Consider the following 17616-nt stretch of genomic DNA (forward strand, 5'->3'; position numbering starts at 1 on the left):
TATACTGACATGTATTAAAAAGTGTGTGATACCATTAAGGAATAGGTAAAGTAATTCTGTCACTGTTTAAGGTATATATACTTTTCTCAGCTTGACTAATTTGCACAACGTTACCATCACATAGAAATTAATGTCATTGTTTTTAGATTAAGAGATGATGGCAGGATAAGTAAGAGGTGTTTACAGTGAATATGTAAAAGGAGGTCAGCCCACCTACATAGCAATATATGCACTGTCCTGGGGTCACTCGTTTGTGTCTATATTTTTAACATGTTGTACAAAAACAGTATACATTTTTATTTTATTTAGTTTTCTTTCACAGAATGTGTTTTTGTGTATAATTATACAAATTATATGTGCAACAGTACTTGTTTTGGATGAAAAATACATGAGTGTAATCATTTCTATCATTTATGACTTTGACTTGACTCATTAAGTTAAACGTTTTCACTGTGCATTTATAGAAAATAATTGAAATTTAAATCTACAAGCCAACAAATGCAATCAAAAACATCTCCCAGAGTGAGATGTAGAAGTTCTTAGAGCCCATATACAGCATCATCACATAGTGATCTAAAGTATGTTTTGATTTTCTTTCATTGTGACCTTTTCAGTCCTTAAGCTGAAAGAATCCCCCCTCATATATGTGAGGCATCTCTCCCTTTTTTCTCTCTGTAACTGCAGGTGTGATGGGCGAATATGAGCCAAAGATTGAAGTGCAGTTTCCTGAAGTTGTCCCCGTTGCTAAGAGCTCCACTGTCAAACTGGAATGTTTTGCACTTGGAAAGTACGTCCCGCTGTGAATTGTTACGCCACTTTCATAACTACACACTGAGCTGTTTGCTTTGCCATTGTAAGCTGCATGGTAAGAGCAAAAAAAAAAAATACTCTTCTTGTTTCACAGACTGTAAAGAAAAGAAACACTCACAACTTCATGTTTCATGTTATTTCTACTTAAAAGCACTTTATTGCTAATATTCATTATTCTTTCTCATATATTAAGTGAAGGTAGATCTCAATAATATACCAAAATACTCATTGGCCATTTTTAGTTTTGCAGCTCTAATATTTGAAAGTTGCTTTCAAAGACATTTTTGAAATGCATAAATTTGTATAATTGAAATTGTGCAAATTCAATAATTGTAGAAAGATTTTTAAATTCTACACGTAATATTTGTACAAGCCTTCTTCATTTTTCTGTCACAAAAAGGTGGCTCCATATCCATATAAGTCAAATAAACAATCAACAACCAATGAATATATTAGCATGGACTGTCACCAGTTTATTATGTTAAACACCAGTGTTGATATATGTTGTTTTTGCGTGTGTGTGTGTATTTTTGTGGTTTTAGCCCTGTGCCAACAATCAGCTGGAAAAAAGTGGATGGAGCCTCCTTTACCAGGAAGGTGGACATAAATAAAGCCAGTGGAGTTTTAGAAATCCCTTACTTCCAGCAGGAGGATGCCGGGATGTACGAATGTGTGGCAGAGAACAGCAGAGGAAAAAACTCGGTGAAAGGAAAGCTGTCTTATTACGGTGAGCAGGAGCGCGGTTTGCCTGTGTTTGATCTCAAACTTACCTTACTTCACACCTCTCAGAGATTAAAAAAATATCTCATGCCTTCAACCTGTCAGTCTTCTTCCTCATATGTCATGTAGTTTCAGAGACTTTTACCAAATCCTTTACCCACTGATTCATAACCTTATTTAAACCTCTTCAGAGGTTCACTGCTCTGAAGTATGATTGAAAATCTTTCGAACAGGAGTGCGACATTGGCGTGGAGTGTAACAGAAAGTTTTATATGTTGTCATGCAATCTGTGGTTTTTATTAGAGCCTGTATACAACTGCATCATATAGTGGGATGTGGTAGTAAATTAACCTATTACCAGTAGTACAGTTCAGACAAGCTCCTTATTGAGCCAGCAGGTAAGACGGGGCACACAGATTTATACCACCTTTCAGAGAGGCGTGATTTTTCCTTCACCACACTGGACTTATGGACCATATTCTGAAAAAGCTTTTAGCAGTCCTTGATTAAGTATTTTTATGGTTTTTCTCTCCATTATTTTGCAGTTTATGCATTGATGATATCTGCCCACGAGTCCCAATACGGTTGTGCTTGAGTGAAATCATCAAATCCAGATTTTTCTTTCCTGTGAAGGAGGATGTCTTTGATATGATAATAGGGTTTTTTTTTTTTTGCAGGAGCTGTGGGTTAGATGAAATGCTCACAGTACCTGTTGGTAGGCTGAGGACTGAATATGCATTACTCCAAGCAGTAGCATGGCTGACAATGCTTAAAATAAGTAAAATGATCAAGTGTTATGGTCATGTTCTAAACAAGGTAGTGATTTTTCAGCAACTTATAGCTAGAGCGCTGGCCTCTGTGCCTCATCTCAGCTACAGTTGTGGGTAAGTCATGTTTCTCTTTGTAAGATTTAAGTCGTGTCTCATCTCAAAGCCCCACAGATTGACCAGCTGCCAGGTGATAAAAATCAGTAATCTCATTTTAAAGTCCCATAGACAGGGGCTTGTGGGACATCCATCAACTCTGCAGAAGAATAGAAGAATCAATACGGGGATGTGGCGCTAGTGACAACAAAACAGAACGAGCACAGTAACAATAAGGGTCGGCCTCTCTCCTTTCATTCCCCGCTTAATTGTCCTTCTGCAGTTCCAGGGGGTTTTAAGTAATCAGATCATGGTTTACTGCATTCGAATGGGCTCAGTCTCAATCAGATTGACTTTGTGTAGAAGTCACTTGCATGGCTTCTTCCATTCCATTATGTTATCTCAGACAACCTCATTTGTAATGTTGTTAACAGGCTGTCATGCACTCCTGTTTCTATAGTCACACATTTTCAGTACTTTGCACATTTACCATACTAAATGTACTTCCCTCTATCAAAATGATCATTAAAATAACCATTTGATAACAAAATATTATCGGATCTCTACTGAACAGGAAATGCACCCATAGCTACTCATATTGCTTTACAAAGAGTTGTATTCACAGACACAATAGTCCATAAAAGCAGCCATCCTTTCTTCCATATAAAGATTTGTTGTTTGTTTGTCTTTTATGTTATTAAACAGCAGAATTTTTTTATATGGCAGTAACCCCACCCCTATGCTAAGGTTCATAAAATGCGGTACAACTAATTTATATTGATTGTCTTATTAAATAATCACATTTTGATCTGAAATGACACCATTTATAAAACACTGTATTTTAAATGGAAAATGATTGGTTGAAGTTGCTGTACGTGGGTGAGGAGCTCCTTTGCAAAAAAACCTCCTTGGCACTGAATGTGCTATAGGTGCTAATACTTTATGATATTATTATTATTACATTATTAAAGTAGCACACCTAATCAAGCCTGACTGACTCTCATTGACCCTGGCAGGGTGTCATGCATTTGCGTGGGTGCTTCCTGGGGTCCATAAATCTTATATAAGGTGCTGGCTATTTGTGCGGCAGGAAAACCACCATTATGTCTTTAAATTGATATGACAAGTGTCAAAAAGTCACTTGCCTATGTTACCAACTGCACTGCGGAAAGCAAAGAAGCAGAGAGCCATTGTTAGTGTCAGTGGACCCGCATCTTTTTAAACTTCTACACTTTACCGTGGATGGTCTCACCTATTCACTATTGATTTTTCTCTGTGCTAACCTTATAAAGCATTACTTATTTATATATTTTCCATGTCGAGGTCAGCTTCAAGTTAATTAGGAGTACATTTATGATTTGTGCCCTTGAATGCTTTTTAAAGAAGTAATTGCCGTGCTTGGCTAATTCATAGATTTTTTTTTTTCAAATTCCGCTGCTTGAGGTAATGCTAAGGCATGTGTTTAGGTATAAAGTGTTAATTTAAAAATATATATATATATATATATATATATGTGTGTGTGTGTGTGTATTTTGACTTTCTAGCTGCACCTCACTTTACTGAAAAGCCTCAGGATGTACAGAAGACCATTGATGAGACTCTGGTGTGGGAATGCAAGGCCAGTGGCAAACCAAAACCCTCGTACCGCTGGCTGAAGAATGGAGAGCCTCTGGACCCCATGGAGGTAAAATGGATTTCTTCCTAAACTGAGATTTCTTACATTGCTGCAAAGACACATAAAAAAGCCAATTCCCTCCTCTGTGCAGCACTGGCCCCCACAAAAAAGCACAACAAAAATAGAAAGAAACAAATGAAAAATAAATTAAAATAATACAAAATGGGTAAAAAAAAAAAAGAAAGAAAGAAAAGGATCTTACCTTTGATCACAAAATCAGTCTGAAACAAAGAAGCATCACCTTTTCAGACTGAATTGTCAAATTAACTTTGGCTGAATTGTCAAACACTGAAGATTCTTTGAAACAAGATAATCAAATGATAACTCTACTTTCATGCCAGAAAATCAGTTTAAAATTGTGGTTGTGCAAATCACTTGCTGGCCAAACTCCTCTGCTGTTTCAGGTGGTTGGTTGTAAGACTTTGCAACATAGCAGCAAAAAACAGAACAGTTTAGCTATCCTGCTTTTTTATTTTTTCATCTACACGTTTTAACCACACACATAATAAACATGCACTGTGTGCTTACTTTTCTCCTTAGATTTGGTTCCATAAAAGATGCATTTAATTACCAGCATAAAAACATACTAATTTGTCCTCTCCACCTCTAATCAATACCAAGTAGTACGAAGGTGTGCTTTGAAAACAAGCACATTAAGACTACTGAAAGACTGAAGTATATAGGCTAGTAGTTAAATGGTATTGTTATTGTTAGCAGCATAGCAATATTTCTTTTTCCGTCAACAGCCCTTAACCAGTTCATTGGGTGGAGATGAACGTAATTTAATGTGTAAGATGAAAGATGATAAGATCACAGCAGATTCCTGCAGTAACACGCAGTGCATCTTGGTTAAAGGATGCACTGCGTGTTACTGCGCTGTTTTGCTGGGATTCACTTTGCTTCGAAGCAAATAATGCTTCCAACTCATAGGCTTGTACTTGGCAAGAACATGTCAATTTGAAATGCCTCTATTTGCTTGGGACTAAATTTGGCATCAAACGTGTGTGTGTATGTGCCGGGGGTGGGTGTTTGTATGTGTTTTGCAAAGGAGCCAAAGTGATGCCATTTTCTGCCTGTCATCAACTGGGGACTTTGTCGACAATTTAGCGCTCAATCTCACTCTTATCTGCAACTCTCAATTTTATCATTAAGTCTCTCCTCTCTGGGGAGGGTGAGAAATGCCTTATCATCCAAAGTGCATTTCACATTTAGGCAATTTGCCTTGTTTTGTGTTATTGTGCTGCTGGAGTGAGTGTGCTTTCTGCCTAAAAAGACCAGCTCTAGAGAATCACAGTCACCGATTGTGTCAGAATTTGGGCTGGGTGTAATGGGCTCAAAACTGGACAGTTCCTATTTAGTTTGGACATGCTTTTAAAGGGGGGGCTGGTGGGGTTTTGTTGTCTGGAACTGAGATAGGTACCCCAAATATGTGACACTTTAATTTAAGAGCTTAATGTCAACACACAAGCACCAAGGAAGATTATGTTTTTGCCATTATGACACCAAAGTATTAATCTGCAAAGTCTGTATGAGGAGCAGCTTAAGTCTGAATCTGTAAAAATAGGCAATATTATTTGAAACATTTTATCTCTGAGCCATTTCAAGTTTTATTTATTTGAAAGCCCACACATGCTTAACCACAGGAAGCCCTTATCATTCCACATGTACATTTGCAGCATTGATTAGTAAATAACTGTAAAACTTCCTTTGGCAGGTAGCCAAGGTAACATATTCTCTGTACATGTGGCTATATTAATGAGGTGGGGTGTTACCATTTTCAAAATGCCACCGTCAACCGCGGCAACAGTAAATCAATTTCCAAACCCAAAGGTCAGCAGTGTAGAAGGAGAGGGAGCAGGAGGGGAAGGCCAAGGGGGCCATTTGTTATTCCTCATTAGAATGGATCAGTTCTCTCTCCCTCCTCTCTGTCTCAGCATCCTCGGCGCTTTCTTTCTCTTTCTTAAGCTATCTTTCAAGCTTTTTCCTCCCTCTCCACCTCATTTTCCGTCTGTTCCAAGGGAATTAAATGGCGCAGAGGAGAGCTGTCACTTCAAAATGTCACCCCGGCAAAACAAGAACCCACTCATGCTTGTACTTTTTTCACTACACTACCAGCTCCGCCTTTTAGTTACATACACGAGAGATGGTTTCTCTGCCTACGACCCTCAAAACCTGCTACGTGCCTTCCGCAGTTCTAATGGTGTAGTTGCAAACCTGCGACAGTCTAGCTACTATAGGTGAGCGATAGGATCACTACAAGATACAGAGAAAGCAGCAACAAGGTGCCCATGACTTAACTTTTCAGAGCTCAGTTTGATAAAGTGTTCATATCAGACAGGAGTCAAGCATAATTAAAGATGCTGATAAAGTAGACAATGCCACAATTTGTCTTCAGTGCTAAGGAGATTGTGATAGAGCTACCACTAAGTGTCAGGGTACAGAATAGTGCAGAATGGCACCAACCTGTGCTTTTATGGGTTCGTAAGTGCACAGCCCTGGGCTTGTGCACTGTGTAACCTGAAAAGAACCATCTATCATCTATTCAAAATCCTCCCTCTCTTTGTGGTCCTCTCCCTCTCTCTTTATCATTTTCTTTTTTCCTTGAATACACATACATGCACCCAGCCGTAGCCAAATTTATGGGACTGCTTATTTTCCACCTGGAAACTGCTGGATGCATCAACACCCAGGACATCCTCTGGCGGTGGTTTTAGTTGCTAGGTCAGCCATGTCTCTTATCTTGTTACTAGTCGTCAGAAAGAACTCTATTTGAAAGTCCTCTGCGGTGTCACAGACTGACGTTAAGGGACAGTCCTTGTCTTTTCAAGTGCCAGTGCTGTAATGATTCCAGACGACAGACAGACTGACGGCAGGACCCTCTGGACTACTTTGTCAGAGGCATTAAAAGGTCCAGCTACACTCTATGGAAAGATCAAGGGCAAGAACAATGAGTGCTGCCACAATTAAATTGGGGTAACTATAAAACGGGAGAAACAAGAGGTGCCAAACCTTGTAAAGGTCAAACGAGCAGTGGAAAGTGAAGAACTTTGTATCAGTTTTATTACGAAGGTGTTTTTGAAGGTATATGTATTCATTTTAAAACAATTAATAGCATTGTATATCTATATCTATATATATTTATAAACTATGTACTGAGTATTTGGTGGAGTAAAAAAAGAGTCAGCAGCAAGTTTGATGTGCTTGATTTTAATTATTGTTCTGTAATGAATATTAATTAAATCTCTCAATATAGCTCTGCCCACTGTAAATCTTTTCAGTCTAGCACTTTTACTGTATCATATACTTGTTAAAATACAAATTTTACCGTTAGAGACGTGCTGTCAAGTTCTCCTCGGTTTCAGTAAAACACCAGTTGAAGTGCAGAGTATGTGGAGTACCAGAATACCATCTACAAAGATGGTGGTCCTGATTAGATGCGAACCTTGGAGTGTACTGGGGCATATTTTGCACCTGAGGCAAGAACCTTCAGTTGCTTCCTCGAATATTCTCTAAACTTGTTTGTTGTCTGGCTGTTGAGCAGTTTTCATTTCAGATCATTTTAAGTATTTGATGCATGCATGTGTGTCTTTCTGTCTCCAACAGGACAGAGTTCAGGTGAATAATGGAGTTCTGACAATCAGCAGCTTGAACCTGGCTGACATTGGCATGTTCCAGTGCGTGGCAGAGAACAAGCACGGTCGAATCTTTACCAATGCCGAGCTGAGAGTTGTAGGTAAGACCAAAGATAGAAAGCTGTTCATTTGTCTAAATTAACAAAACAGAATTTAACCCAAGGCTATATCTCTTATACCTGCTAGAATAAAAATGCTAAATACATTTTTCCAGTAACATTCTCCTTTTTTACTCTTTCAGAAAAGTCTTTGCAATACAATAAATATGAGTTTTCTTCACTCTGTGAAGGAGACTGAGGAAAAAACACAATTATTTCTGAAGTTCTGTTGCCAGTAGTACTCTAGCTCTGTGCACATGACCTTATTTGATGCTTGTCCATGCCTAGCAAGGCCGAAGTGACTGACATGTTTACTGGACTGAGTGTTTGTGTATACCAGGATAAAACAACTATATGTTGAATAGTTATATATTATGTTATTCAAATATCATCAGGCAGAGTTTTCAGCTAGATCGTCAAGAGGCACATGATAAAATGGCTTGTTTCAGACAGATGATGACCTTAGAGGGTGCACTGATACCAAGCATAACATAAATAAGAACAACTTTTTACTGTCAATTATGCAAATATGCTCATTATGCACAGTTTCCAGAATATTACCAGAAAACCTCCACTTCTTGTGAAGTTCATGGATCACATGCGTTTGTGTTTTTGATGTATGGTTACTTTCGGTAGATGCAGTGTAATTATGGAAGATGAGGCATGTCTCAAAGTACAGCTGCAGTAGCTGACACAATATGCAGTGTATACTGTAGAGTTAGAGTAAAAGGCTTTTGGTTTGGAGAAATTGTCAAAAGGCAGGCACATAATTGGCAACAGGAATTCAGGTCAACAGGTAAAGGTAGTACAAAACAAACAAGATGCTGAAATCGTCTGGGTACGAAGAGCTGAAAAAATATATTCCATATCTTGTCTGGTATACTTACTCATTTGGCTCTGCACATTTGGGCTATTGTTTTGGAAACAGAGTGAATCCTTTTCCTGCAAACTGCATTTTAAGTACTTTGGCGTGTGAGTTTGATGCAATAACATTTGTAAAACTCTCAGGAGCAATGCCACGGCTCGACAGATGAGGTTTAAACGCTTTCTGTTCAGAAACATATCTAACGCTGACAGTCAGCTGAACATAAAGTAACTGCAAGAATGCAGACAGGGTTGATGATGTAAAGGTCACAGAGCCGCTCGGCTTAAATGTTTGGTGCGAAGGTCTAAAATTACTGTAGCAGTAAAACAGTCACCACACAAGAGCTTGGCCACTAATTGTCAGCGATTACTAATACCTAATGCCAATAACTTGTTGTATTGTCACAGAAAGTTAACTGGATTTGCATATTGCATCAGAAATATAATGAATAATTAATAAATAGTTTCAGTTATAAGACATCTAAATATTAGAATTAGAATTAGAATTAGATATGTTGGAAACTTGAGTAGGTGGATTTGTTTATAATTAACTATGTTAAGCTTGCCTGGCTAATTAAATTCAATTATTATTATTGCTTTTTCTCTTTTCTCAAGTAGAGAATATGACAGACATTGGTCTACGCGACCTGCTTTTAAGTTACCCATTATAAACAGATTGTACTGAAAGTCCCGAGGTCATATAAACCACCCATGTAAACAGAGAAAACGAGGAAGACAGAAACTCTTGGCTTGCTTTTCACACAGAGTGTCAAGAAATAATTGTGAGGGGGCAATATGTGCATAGGTGCAAGCGTACATTGTTGTATAGTGCTGCATACGCACGTGCACCGGCATATGTTGGCAGGTGCTCAGCCATGTCACTGGCGCCAGGCTGTGTATTCACTTTGAAGAGCTTTCTGCTGAGTAGTTTCGCATACAAAACAGCTCCGGACGACGGCGCCTTAGTAATTAAGGCCTAAAGCAACAGCAGCAAAGCCTCCCTCTTGTTTTACATTCGCTCGTTTTGCTTCAGAGTCCCGCGGTTTTATCTTTAATGCATAATGTCGTCCCAAGGAAATCTGGAAAATCACTTTCTTTTCAAATAAAATGTCCCACGTCTGTTCTCCTGCATTTACGGATGCATTACAGTGGATATGTGTGTGTTGAAAGAAAAGGATGTGAGAGCTCCCATATGGAAAAGATATATATAAATCTTATAAAGTTTGTATCTGTCTTGTGTGAAACTTTTATGAAAAGCATATAAGTGTGAAAACAGATATAAGATCCCTTGAAAAATTATACAATGAAACTTGTATGTTTTGGATACTTACTAAAACAATGTATGAAAGTAATGTGAAAGTGGCCACTTTCATGAGTAAATCATGTAAGCCTTATATGATTTACTCATGAAAGTGGCCACTTTCATGAGTAATCACATATAAGTTTTTACTATTTCTTTTCTGTATGGGCTGACCTGCCTAATGGATTTAGTGACCTGCGTGTTTTAGGAAGCTCAGGCACTCTAGCTCTTCCACCTTGCTCATCGGTCTCTTTTTCTCCCTTTCCTTTTTTTTACGCCTCTCTTGTCTCCCTCACAGTATTCACATGCCTTTCCACTTTTCTTTTCTTTTTTGTCCACCAGCAATTGCTCCAGACTTCTCCCAGAACTTGTTGAAGGCCCAAACTTTGGCCCGACAGGGTGGCGACGTTCTAATCGAATGCAAGCCCAGGATGTCTCCTCGAGGCATGATTTCATGGCGGAAGGGAAAGGAAGCCCTGAGAGAGAGCCACAGGTAACAGGTTTCTTTGTGTTGAGCTGTAAGTGTATTGAGTGGGGGATCACTATTGTTTAGCTTTTCTGCTTTACTTGCAGAATGGTTTTTTATCGATGTATTCAATTTTTCCCTACTTGATATTCAAGTGACAAATAGCAAAGAGTAAAATCACAGTGTGACACAATGCAATTTGAATTGCATAGTGTGCTCTCTCCCTGCTTTCTGTGTTTCCTTCCTGAACTCTGTTGTAGTCTTCAGGCTGTGCTCAAAGCTGAGTTTCTGCACTGTTTACTTAAGGTAATTGGGCATTCCTAGACTGCGGCACTTGGATCGATGCACTGATCCATCAGCTCATTAGCTGCATGTAAGGCCTGGAGGGTCATTAGAGCACAAGTTAGACGATGAGCCAGACCACCAGCGAGACACGGAAGGAGTGAATCCCCAAAAGGACGGATCAATTGACGGCTGCTGGACATACATTCTTTTGATTGATTGATTGATTGATTGATTGATTGATTGATTGATTGATTGATTGATTGATTGGTAATTTATTTCAACATGTGAACAATATACAAGTACATTTAGAAAAGAAATGAGAGAAAAAAAATATACTATACAAATTACATACAAAAAAACATTCTGATTAATTTACATGTTGAAAGGGAGTGGGAAGAAGTATACACTTATTTAATCCCACCCCTGTCCCATAAATTATCAGTGAATATTTAGTCAGCTTCCTTACTGATATAATTTGTAATAAAAATAGTGAACAGATTTCTGATATACTATATACTATAATATCACATCATGAATTTTTTGTTTGTTTGTTTTTAAATAGAGACATTCACTTAATTTAAATATTTTCCTTTTCTTTATAGATCGAGAAGATCGTATTTTTATAACTCTTTTTGAACAGTTTTATGTTTGGACATTGCTTTAATTCCATATTCATCCTTTTATGATAGTGTTGGTGACACAAGGGAAACCAGCTATACAACTTGTTTTATTAAAAGTCAGGTTAAGTACAGATCAATGTGATGCCGCTGTGTGCTGGAGAGCATAAGGCAAAAGGAAAAACAAATGTTAATCAGACAAGAAGGAAAAACAAGTCTTCCCCTTGAGACATAATACTGGCTAAGGTAGAAGTAGGAAGTAAAGTTAGTGACTGATGGAGATTTCTACTGTTTGCTCACACAATGCAGCAAATGGATGCATGCAGACATTCACTTTTCCTCAATAATGTGTTTTTTGGGGCAAATATTTTAGGTGTACTGCTTTAATCTGCCATTGTATGATAGTAAATCACTCGCTCTCTGTTTGACAACATCTGTATTTTGAACAGCAGTGCACCAGCAGTAGGTAAAGCTCGCCTGCTGGCAAATCCAGTGATGTAGCAGGGGTTCACATTTCTCTCTTGACATGGGATTAATTGTTCACCTGGCCCAGCAGCTTTTCCACATCTAACCTCTGGGATACCCACTGACACTGCAGTGGGGGGTGCCGGAGGTTTTGTCATGTCTCGGCTCTCTGCTGCAAGAGTGTAGGTTTGGAAATCATGGGGTTCGATTTCTTCACTTCAGAGAAATATTTTATTTGCAGCAGCAAATGGTTGCAAATGGCTGATAAATATTGGGACCAGCTTGCAGATTTATCACCCTCTTAAGTATTGAAGGAAATTGCATCCATACTGCATTATCAATTGTACCTATAAAGGCCAGATTTGCCCTGTGGGATTTAACGTTAGAGCCTTGCCCTGAAGTGGGAAAGATGCATGCAAGACGTTAGGTTCTGACATTATTGCAACATCTCTTGCAAGCCTATTCCCTTGTTCCTGGCTCATTAGCATTTACTTTGCTCCACATCGAAATGGGGGCTGTTACCAATGCTATTACAGCAGCGGCACAACACTAATCCATCCCACTGGCTCAACTAAAGTACCCATAATTCCTTCTAATCTTCCAGGGATAATGTTTTCAAGGATCTGGAGTAGGAGAAAACAAATCAACTAAGAACAATGCGGGATCTGATTAATGAAATCATGCAGGGGTGATACCTACTCCAGCTCGCGTTCCTAGTATTCACAGTATAACGAAATAATTTTATAACAGGGTTTCTGTGCACTTATGTGGAGAACTTTGAGGTCAACGATAAAGTGCTTACCTTAATTTAATTTCAGCGCTGACCACTGCCAGCTATTGCAAAACGGATATAGGAAATAGCTCTCAGGAATATTACCTTTAGATTGAACCACGGTGCTTAAGATCGTTATGCTAAACGGTAGTATATGTATCACTTTATCATGTAATGGCAATCAATTTATAATCCTAGTACTCAAAGAGCTTTCCAGCTGTGTTTCCAGAATGTGCTTCACTTGTGAGTGACACAAGTAGTACCCAAGTATACTGCAAGTTCGTAGTAATACGCTGAGTTAATTATGCAGCGCTTTTTAAGTTGGCTAAAGTAATGTTTTTCATTTACAGCCTCTTGATTTTTGTTGCACCATGGAGAAACAGTGCAGGCTTTTAGATCACAGCCAGAAGCTCACTTTAACACCAGCAAGAAAGGTTGAAGTAAAGTGTCTGTTTACTATATCACACTGCTCAAGCTTTTATGTGCCCCACAAATTTCCCCAGTGCCTTAATTGCTCCAGGGCAACCTTTTAAAGGAAGGGGAACCAAGCAAAAGCATTTCAGGCTGATAATTCTCCTTACATCTTTATCCCACACCTTTACTTTGTAGCTTTGGTGAAGACGAGGCCTGACATTGTCTGCTGCACTGTTTAATGGCAAGTGTTATCCGTGTGACATCTCATATCCATAACTCTTTGTTATAGCCCATTACAAAGGAAAGCCCTCAGTTCAGTTTGGAGAGTACACCCCCAGCTCCGTGGGGAATGGGCACCGTTGAAGGGGCTAATGTATTTTAACTCCTTCAGCCTTTGATGCGACACAGGTCATTTTAAAACATTTTAACGGATCCACGTTGCCTTAAAGGGACCTTTTAAAAATCAGCGTTTAAGCTCCCGTTTCATACCAGTTATTTCTGAAAACCTGGCCTCTAACCGTTACTCCATAATGTGCAGTTCAGTTGATGATGTGGGAGCTTCTAGTGTGGGTTTGCAGGGCAAGACATTTATTGACAGGATAATTGATTTGTAAGGATACAAATATGGTCAGAAGATTGTTGAAAGGCAGTATCAAAAATTGTTGGGAGATAATTTAATCAAATTGTCATGACCTTTCCGACCGAAGAAATAAACCGAAGACAGATTTTCCACTGCGGTTCGGCTTTGTAAAAGAGATGACGCCGAAGGATTTTCTCCTTTGCATCCATCAAAAATGTCAATAACGCATTTTGCCTTCGAGCGCTGAGTGTTTGTTCGGCGTTGTAGTCTCTTCCTTTGACAAATTAGTTTTCAACGCAGAAATCCTGACACATGGCAATAATCATGTCTTCCGTTTTGTCAGTTAAACCATCTCATCCCAATCTAAGTGTAACATCTGTTTCACATTAGGAAATTTTAATTTGTGCTCATGAGGCTTAATGAGTTTGTAATAACTTTGACAACACCCGAACAAATTAGTTCAACCAGCAGTGGCTGTCTTGCACGACCGAGAAAGTTGAGTTTTTTTATTGTCTTTTTTTTTTTTTTTTACAGTTTGCTATTTTATTGAAGACTGCAGGGACTTTTTCTATATAGCTTCCCCTCTGGGATGATCAGGGCTGGTGGAGACAGTGTGGACATTTCAGCAAGTCACATTCAGAGTGACAACTGAGAGATAGCTTTTTGTAACAAGTAGTTTGTCATGCTTCTGTGCTTAATTTCCTTCTCTCTACAAAGTACAACAGATAATGAGCGACAATTATAAATAAATAATGTAAGTTTACGCCTTCATTATTTTCTGTGGAAATCAAGATAAGTGAAAAACAGCAGATATCCTCTTTCTCTAATCATGGCAAGCTAAGTGTCTTGAGTAAGCAAGGCATGTGATAAATTACATCTAGTAATTAAAGGAAAATCAGAGATGGCAGTGGAAATGTGTTTTTTAAAACCCAGCAGAAAGGTTAGATGCTAACTGTAGGTGCTTTGCGACATATCAAACCAATCTCGTGTGAGTGATATATGATAATGCCATGATGAAATATGGGTTTTGAAATGAATGGTTGTGTTGCCCTGCATGCTGAACACATGAATAAATCCTTTTAGCTTTTAATCTGAGCATTTGTTCTCCAGCTTGTGGCCAATTTTTTCTTTTTTTTCACCAAGGCAAAAGGGTGCATTTTTGGCATCACATTAAATAGAATGAATCAAACCCTTTTATTTCATTATTTTGTACCTCAATCACTTGCGCGGCCGTACTTTTCTAAAGTGTTTGGTTGCATAAGGCGTTAGTGGATCTCAACAAACAAGTTTCCCACTTACATGGTTTTTTTCTCCCTCTTTTATCCTCCGTCCTTGACTACATTCAAACACACCGTAATGTGGCAAGATGAATTTCGTTAAGCCTATTTTGTAACATGTTATTTGTGCCCACATTTTCAGTGCATATTCAAGGCCTTGCTGACACCGACATGCTTTTAAGACCTGTTTTCGAGTGTTTTTAGTGCTGCTGGAGTGAGCGGCAGCATTTTTGTGCTTTCCTTTTTTCCCCATTTCTCAGCTTTCCATGCTTGTTATATGCCAATAAGAGCAGAGAAAATATTTCTTGATTTCTTTGATTTCTGTTTACAGTTGGTTGGTTTATAGTCAAAAATTAAAAGCATCTACTACTACCAAAACAGCAAATAGCCACCCCACAATAACAGCGACAGGTCGTGCAGGCACTGTTAATGCTAGGTTCCTGCTTATGTAAAAGCACTGAAAGGCTAACAAATTAATCAGATAATGAACTTGATGTTTTTATGCATTTCAAATATACAGCATGTAAAAATGTGTAATTAACTTTTGTTTTACCCTTTACAGAGTTATGGTGTTGGATAATGGAAGCCTGCGGATCTCCAATGTTAGTAAATCGGATGCTGGAATGTACACATGTGTAGCCAGAAACCAGTTTGGAGTAGCGAGTAGTGCTGGCAGCCTTTTGGTAAAAGGTAAATAATTGTTCCCTATGCCTAAGCACACGAACAGTGTCTATGTCCCCCCCCAACAAGTATTTCATTAATGAGTTTGTTAGCTTTTGTTTGTTGAACCTGTTTGTATTTATATTTTCTTCAGTTTTTTCCATCTAGCCTTTGCACTAAAGTAAAGCATTTACTTTATGGAAAAACCTCAAGCGAATAGACGTCTGCTTTAAAGCTGTGAGACACAGTGTTACTCTTTAGATGAGCACTGAGCATCACTGCAAAGCTGAGGACCAAACAGCAAGGCAGAATTCCTGGTGAACTGTATACAGTCCAATTAGCTGATTGATGGTGGCTGGAGGAATTGGAACATGAGGCCCATTGAATTCTTGCACCATTATGTTTAATTCATACTTTTTTTGCAGAGTGGCACGTAGCCATGTTTAGTTTGTTGAAGATTCCTTTCCCTTTATTTCGGGCACTTTTGCCGAGCAAGGAATTTTCTGGGTCTTTCTAAAAAGCAGAGTCAACAACACTGCTCTATTAAAATGCCTTTTGGTGATTCCTCTTCACAAGTACTTTAAATTGCAAATTGCTTTGCAAAGAAGCCCAATTTTGCTGTCTTTTTCCCCCCACAGCCTCTTTACACATAGCAATGAATGCAGTATATATATGTGTGTGTATGTGTGTGTGTGTGCATGTGTGTGCCTGTATGTGTTTTCTGTCTGTGAAAGAAATTTTATTCACAAAAAATGCAGATTTATGATATTAATCAGTAATTATTCTATAGTAATGCTTAATTAGTTAATTAATATATGTCCAGATAATTTGTTTTGTGTTTTGGTTTGGTCATTTTTAGGGTTTTTTTTTTGACAACCAATGAAAATACATGAAATGGCAATTTTATAGATCCTCTGCTATATTTAAAATCTCGGTGTATTCAGTTATGGAAAGCAGAACATGCTCCAGTTCCTTACATTTGTTATTTCTGAAACATTCAATTAGTACAAAGTTGGAATCATTTTTATTTTTATAAAAAAAGAGTCTCTCCTTCTCTGCTTTACAGAGGTTCATGCTGAGCTTCAGTTCATTGTTTGGCTGTCAGTCAATCCACTAATCACTCTGCATTACCTTCCCAGCACCAAGCAGCTGAAAAACACTGTTAGTTACCAGTTAAGGATCCAGTCCTGATGACTGAAAATGAATCCTGGACTTTATCATCTGCCCACAAATACAACTGCGCATTAATAAATCTTTGTGTGTAATTGCTGGATGGGTAAACAAGCAGCCTAATTAATTTTCCATATCAATATGAAAGGTGTTCCATCTGTGTGTGCTTTCTATCCTCCTGTCTCCTTAATTGCAGATAATTGGCTTTCACTTGGCTGCTCAGTGGTAAATCATTCCTAAGATTTTACCAGGAGCTGATGGCTGATGTTCCACTTCTGGGTTATTTTGACTCTATTGAGCCTCAGTCGTGCTGTTTAGGCTTCAGCACCTCATAATGTTGATATTCAGACGGATCTCTGTATTTCCTATGCTAATTCGAGCCGAGACGTTGAATTAATTTCTAAACTTATCAACCTTCCTCATGAGCGTTTGAGAATATACTGATTTTCGATACGTTTACACACTCTCGATTACCATGTGCAGAGCACACCGATGGAAACGAGGCGGCCGGTTTATGATTTTCCTTCCATTTGTAACAGGAAATAAACGTGACACTTCGGAAATCGGAAGCAGAAAGTTTTGCTTCACCTATTTTGCATCGAGAGCCAAGCTTTCCCAAGAATCACCTGGAATATACTTTCATGACCATTCGGTTCTCCTAAGGGGGTGAAGATAAACAAACAGCCTTGTTTTGACAGAGAGAATATAGACCTTTACTCCTCCTGACATGCTGCACTGGCTTGCCTGTCCATTAGATGCTTATGACATGAATGCATAATTCACATTCAGCCTGGTTTATGGTCCTCTCTACACCGCACTGAACCACACTCTGAACTGCACCACAATCCCTGCCGCTGAATGAGACGGCAAGCTGAGACGACCAAAGATTATGTTGATGCGCATCACACCGGGGATGAAATAGGATGGCTTTTTGTCTCACATAAACAG

The 17616-nt window shown here is 38.6% G+C and overlaps 1 protein-coding gene across 2 annotated transcripts in view; it reads left to right on the top strand.

Moving 5' to 3' along the window:
• The window catches only part of cntn3a.1 (contactin 3a, tandem duplicate 1), an 84902-nt gene that overhangs the window by 54274 nt on the left and 13012 nt on the right, over positions 1-17616 (top strand). For both annotated transcript variants that reach the window (XM_080898465.1, XM_080898466.1), the window contains 6 exons: positions 685-787; positions 1353-1537; positions 3938-4077; positions 7672-7801; positions 10305-10455; positions 15401-15528. In XM_080898465.1, the coding sequence (XP_080754591.1) occupies positions 685-787; positions 1353-1537; positions 3938-4077; positions 7672-7801; positions 10305-10455; positions 15401-15528 (837 nt within the window). The remainder of the gene's footprint in view (positions 1-684; positions 788-1352; positions 1538-3937; positions 4078-7671; positions 7802-10304; positions 10456-15400; positions 15529-17616) is intronic.

This window comes from Rhamphochromis sp. 'chilingali', assembly GCF_963969265.1.
Source record: "Rhamphochromis sp. 'chilingali' genome assembly, chromosome: 12".
NCBI classification, from domain to species: Eukaryota; Metazoa; Chordata; class Actinopteri; order Cichliformes; family Cichlidae; genus Rhamphochromis; species Rhamphochromis sp. 'chilingali'.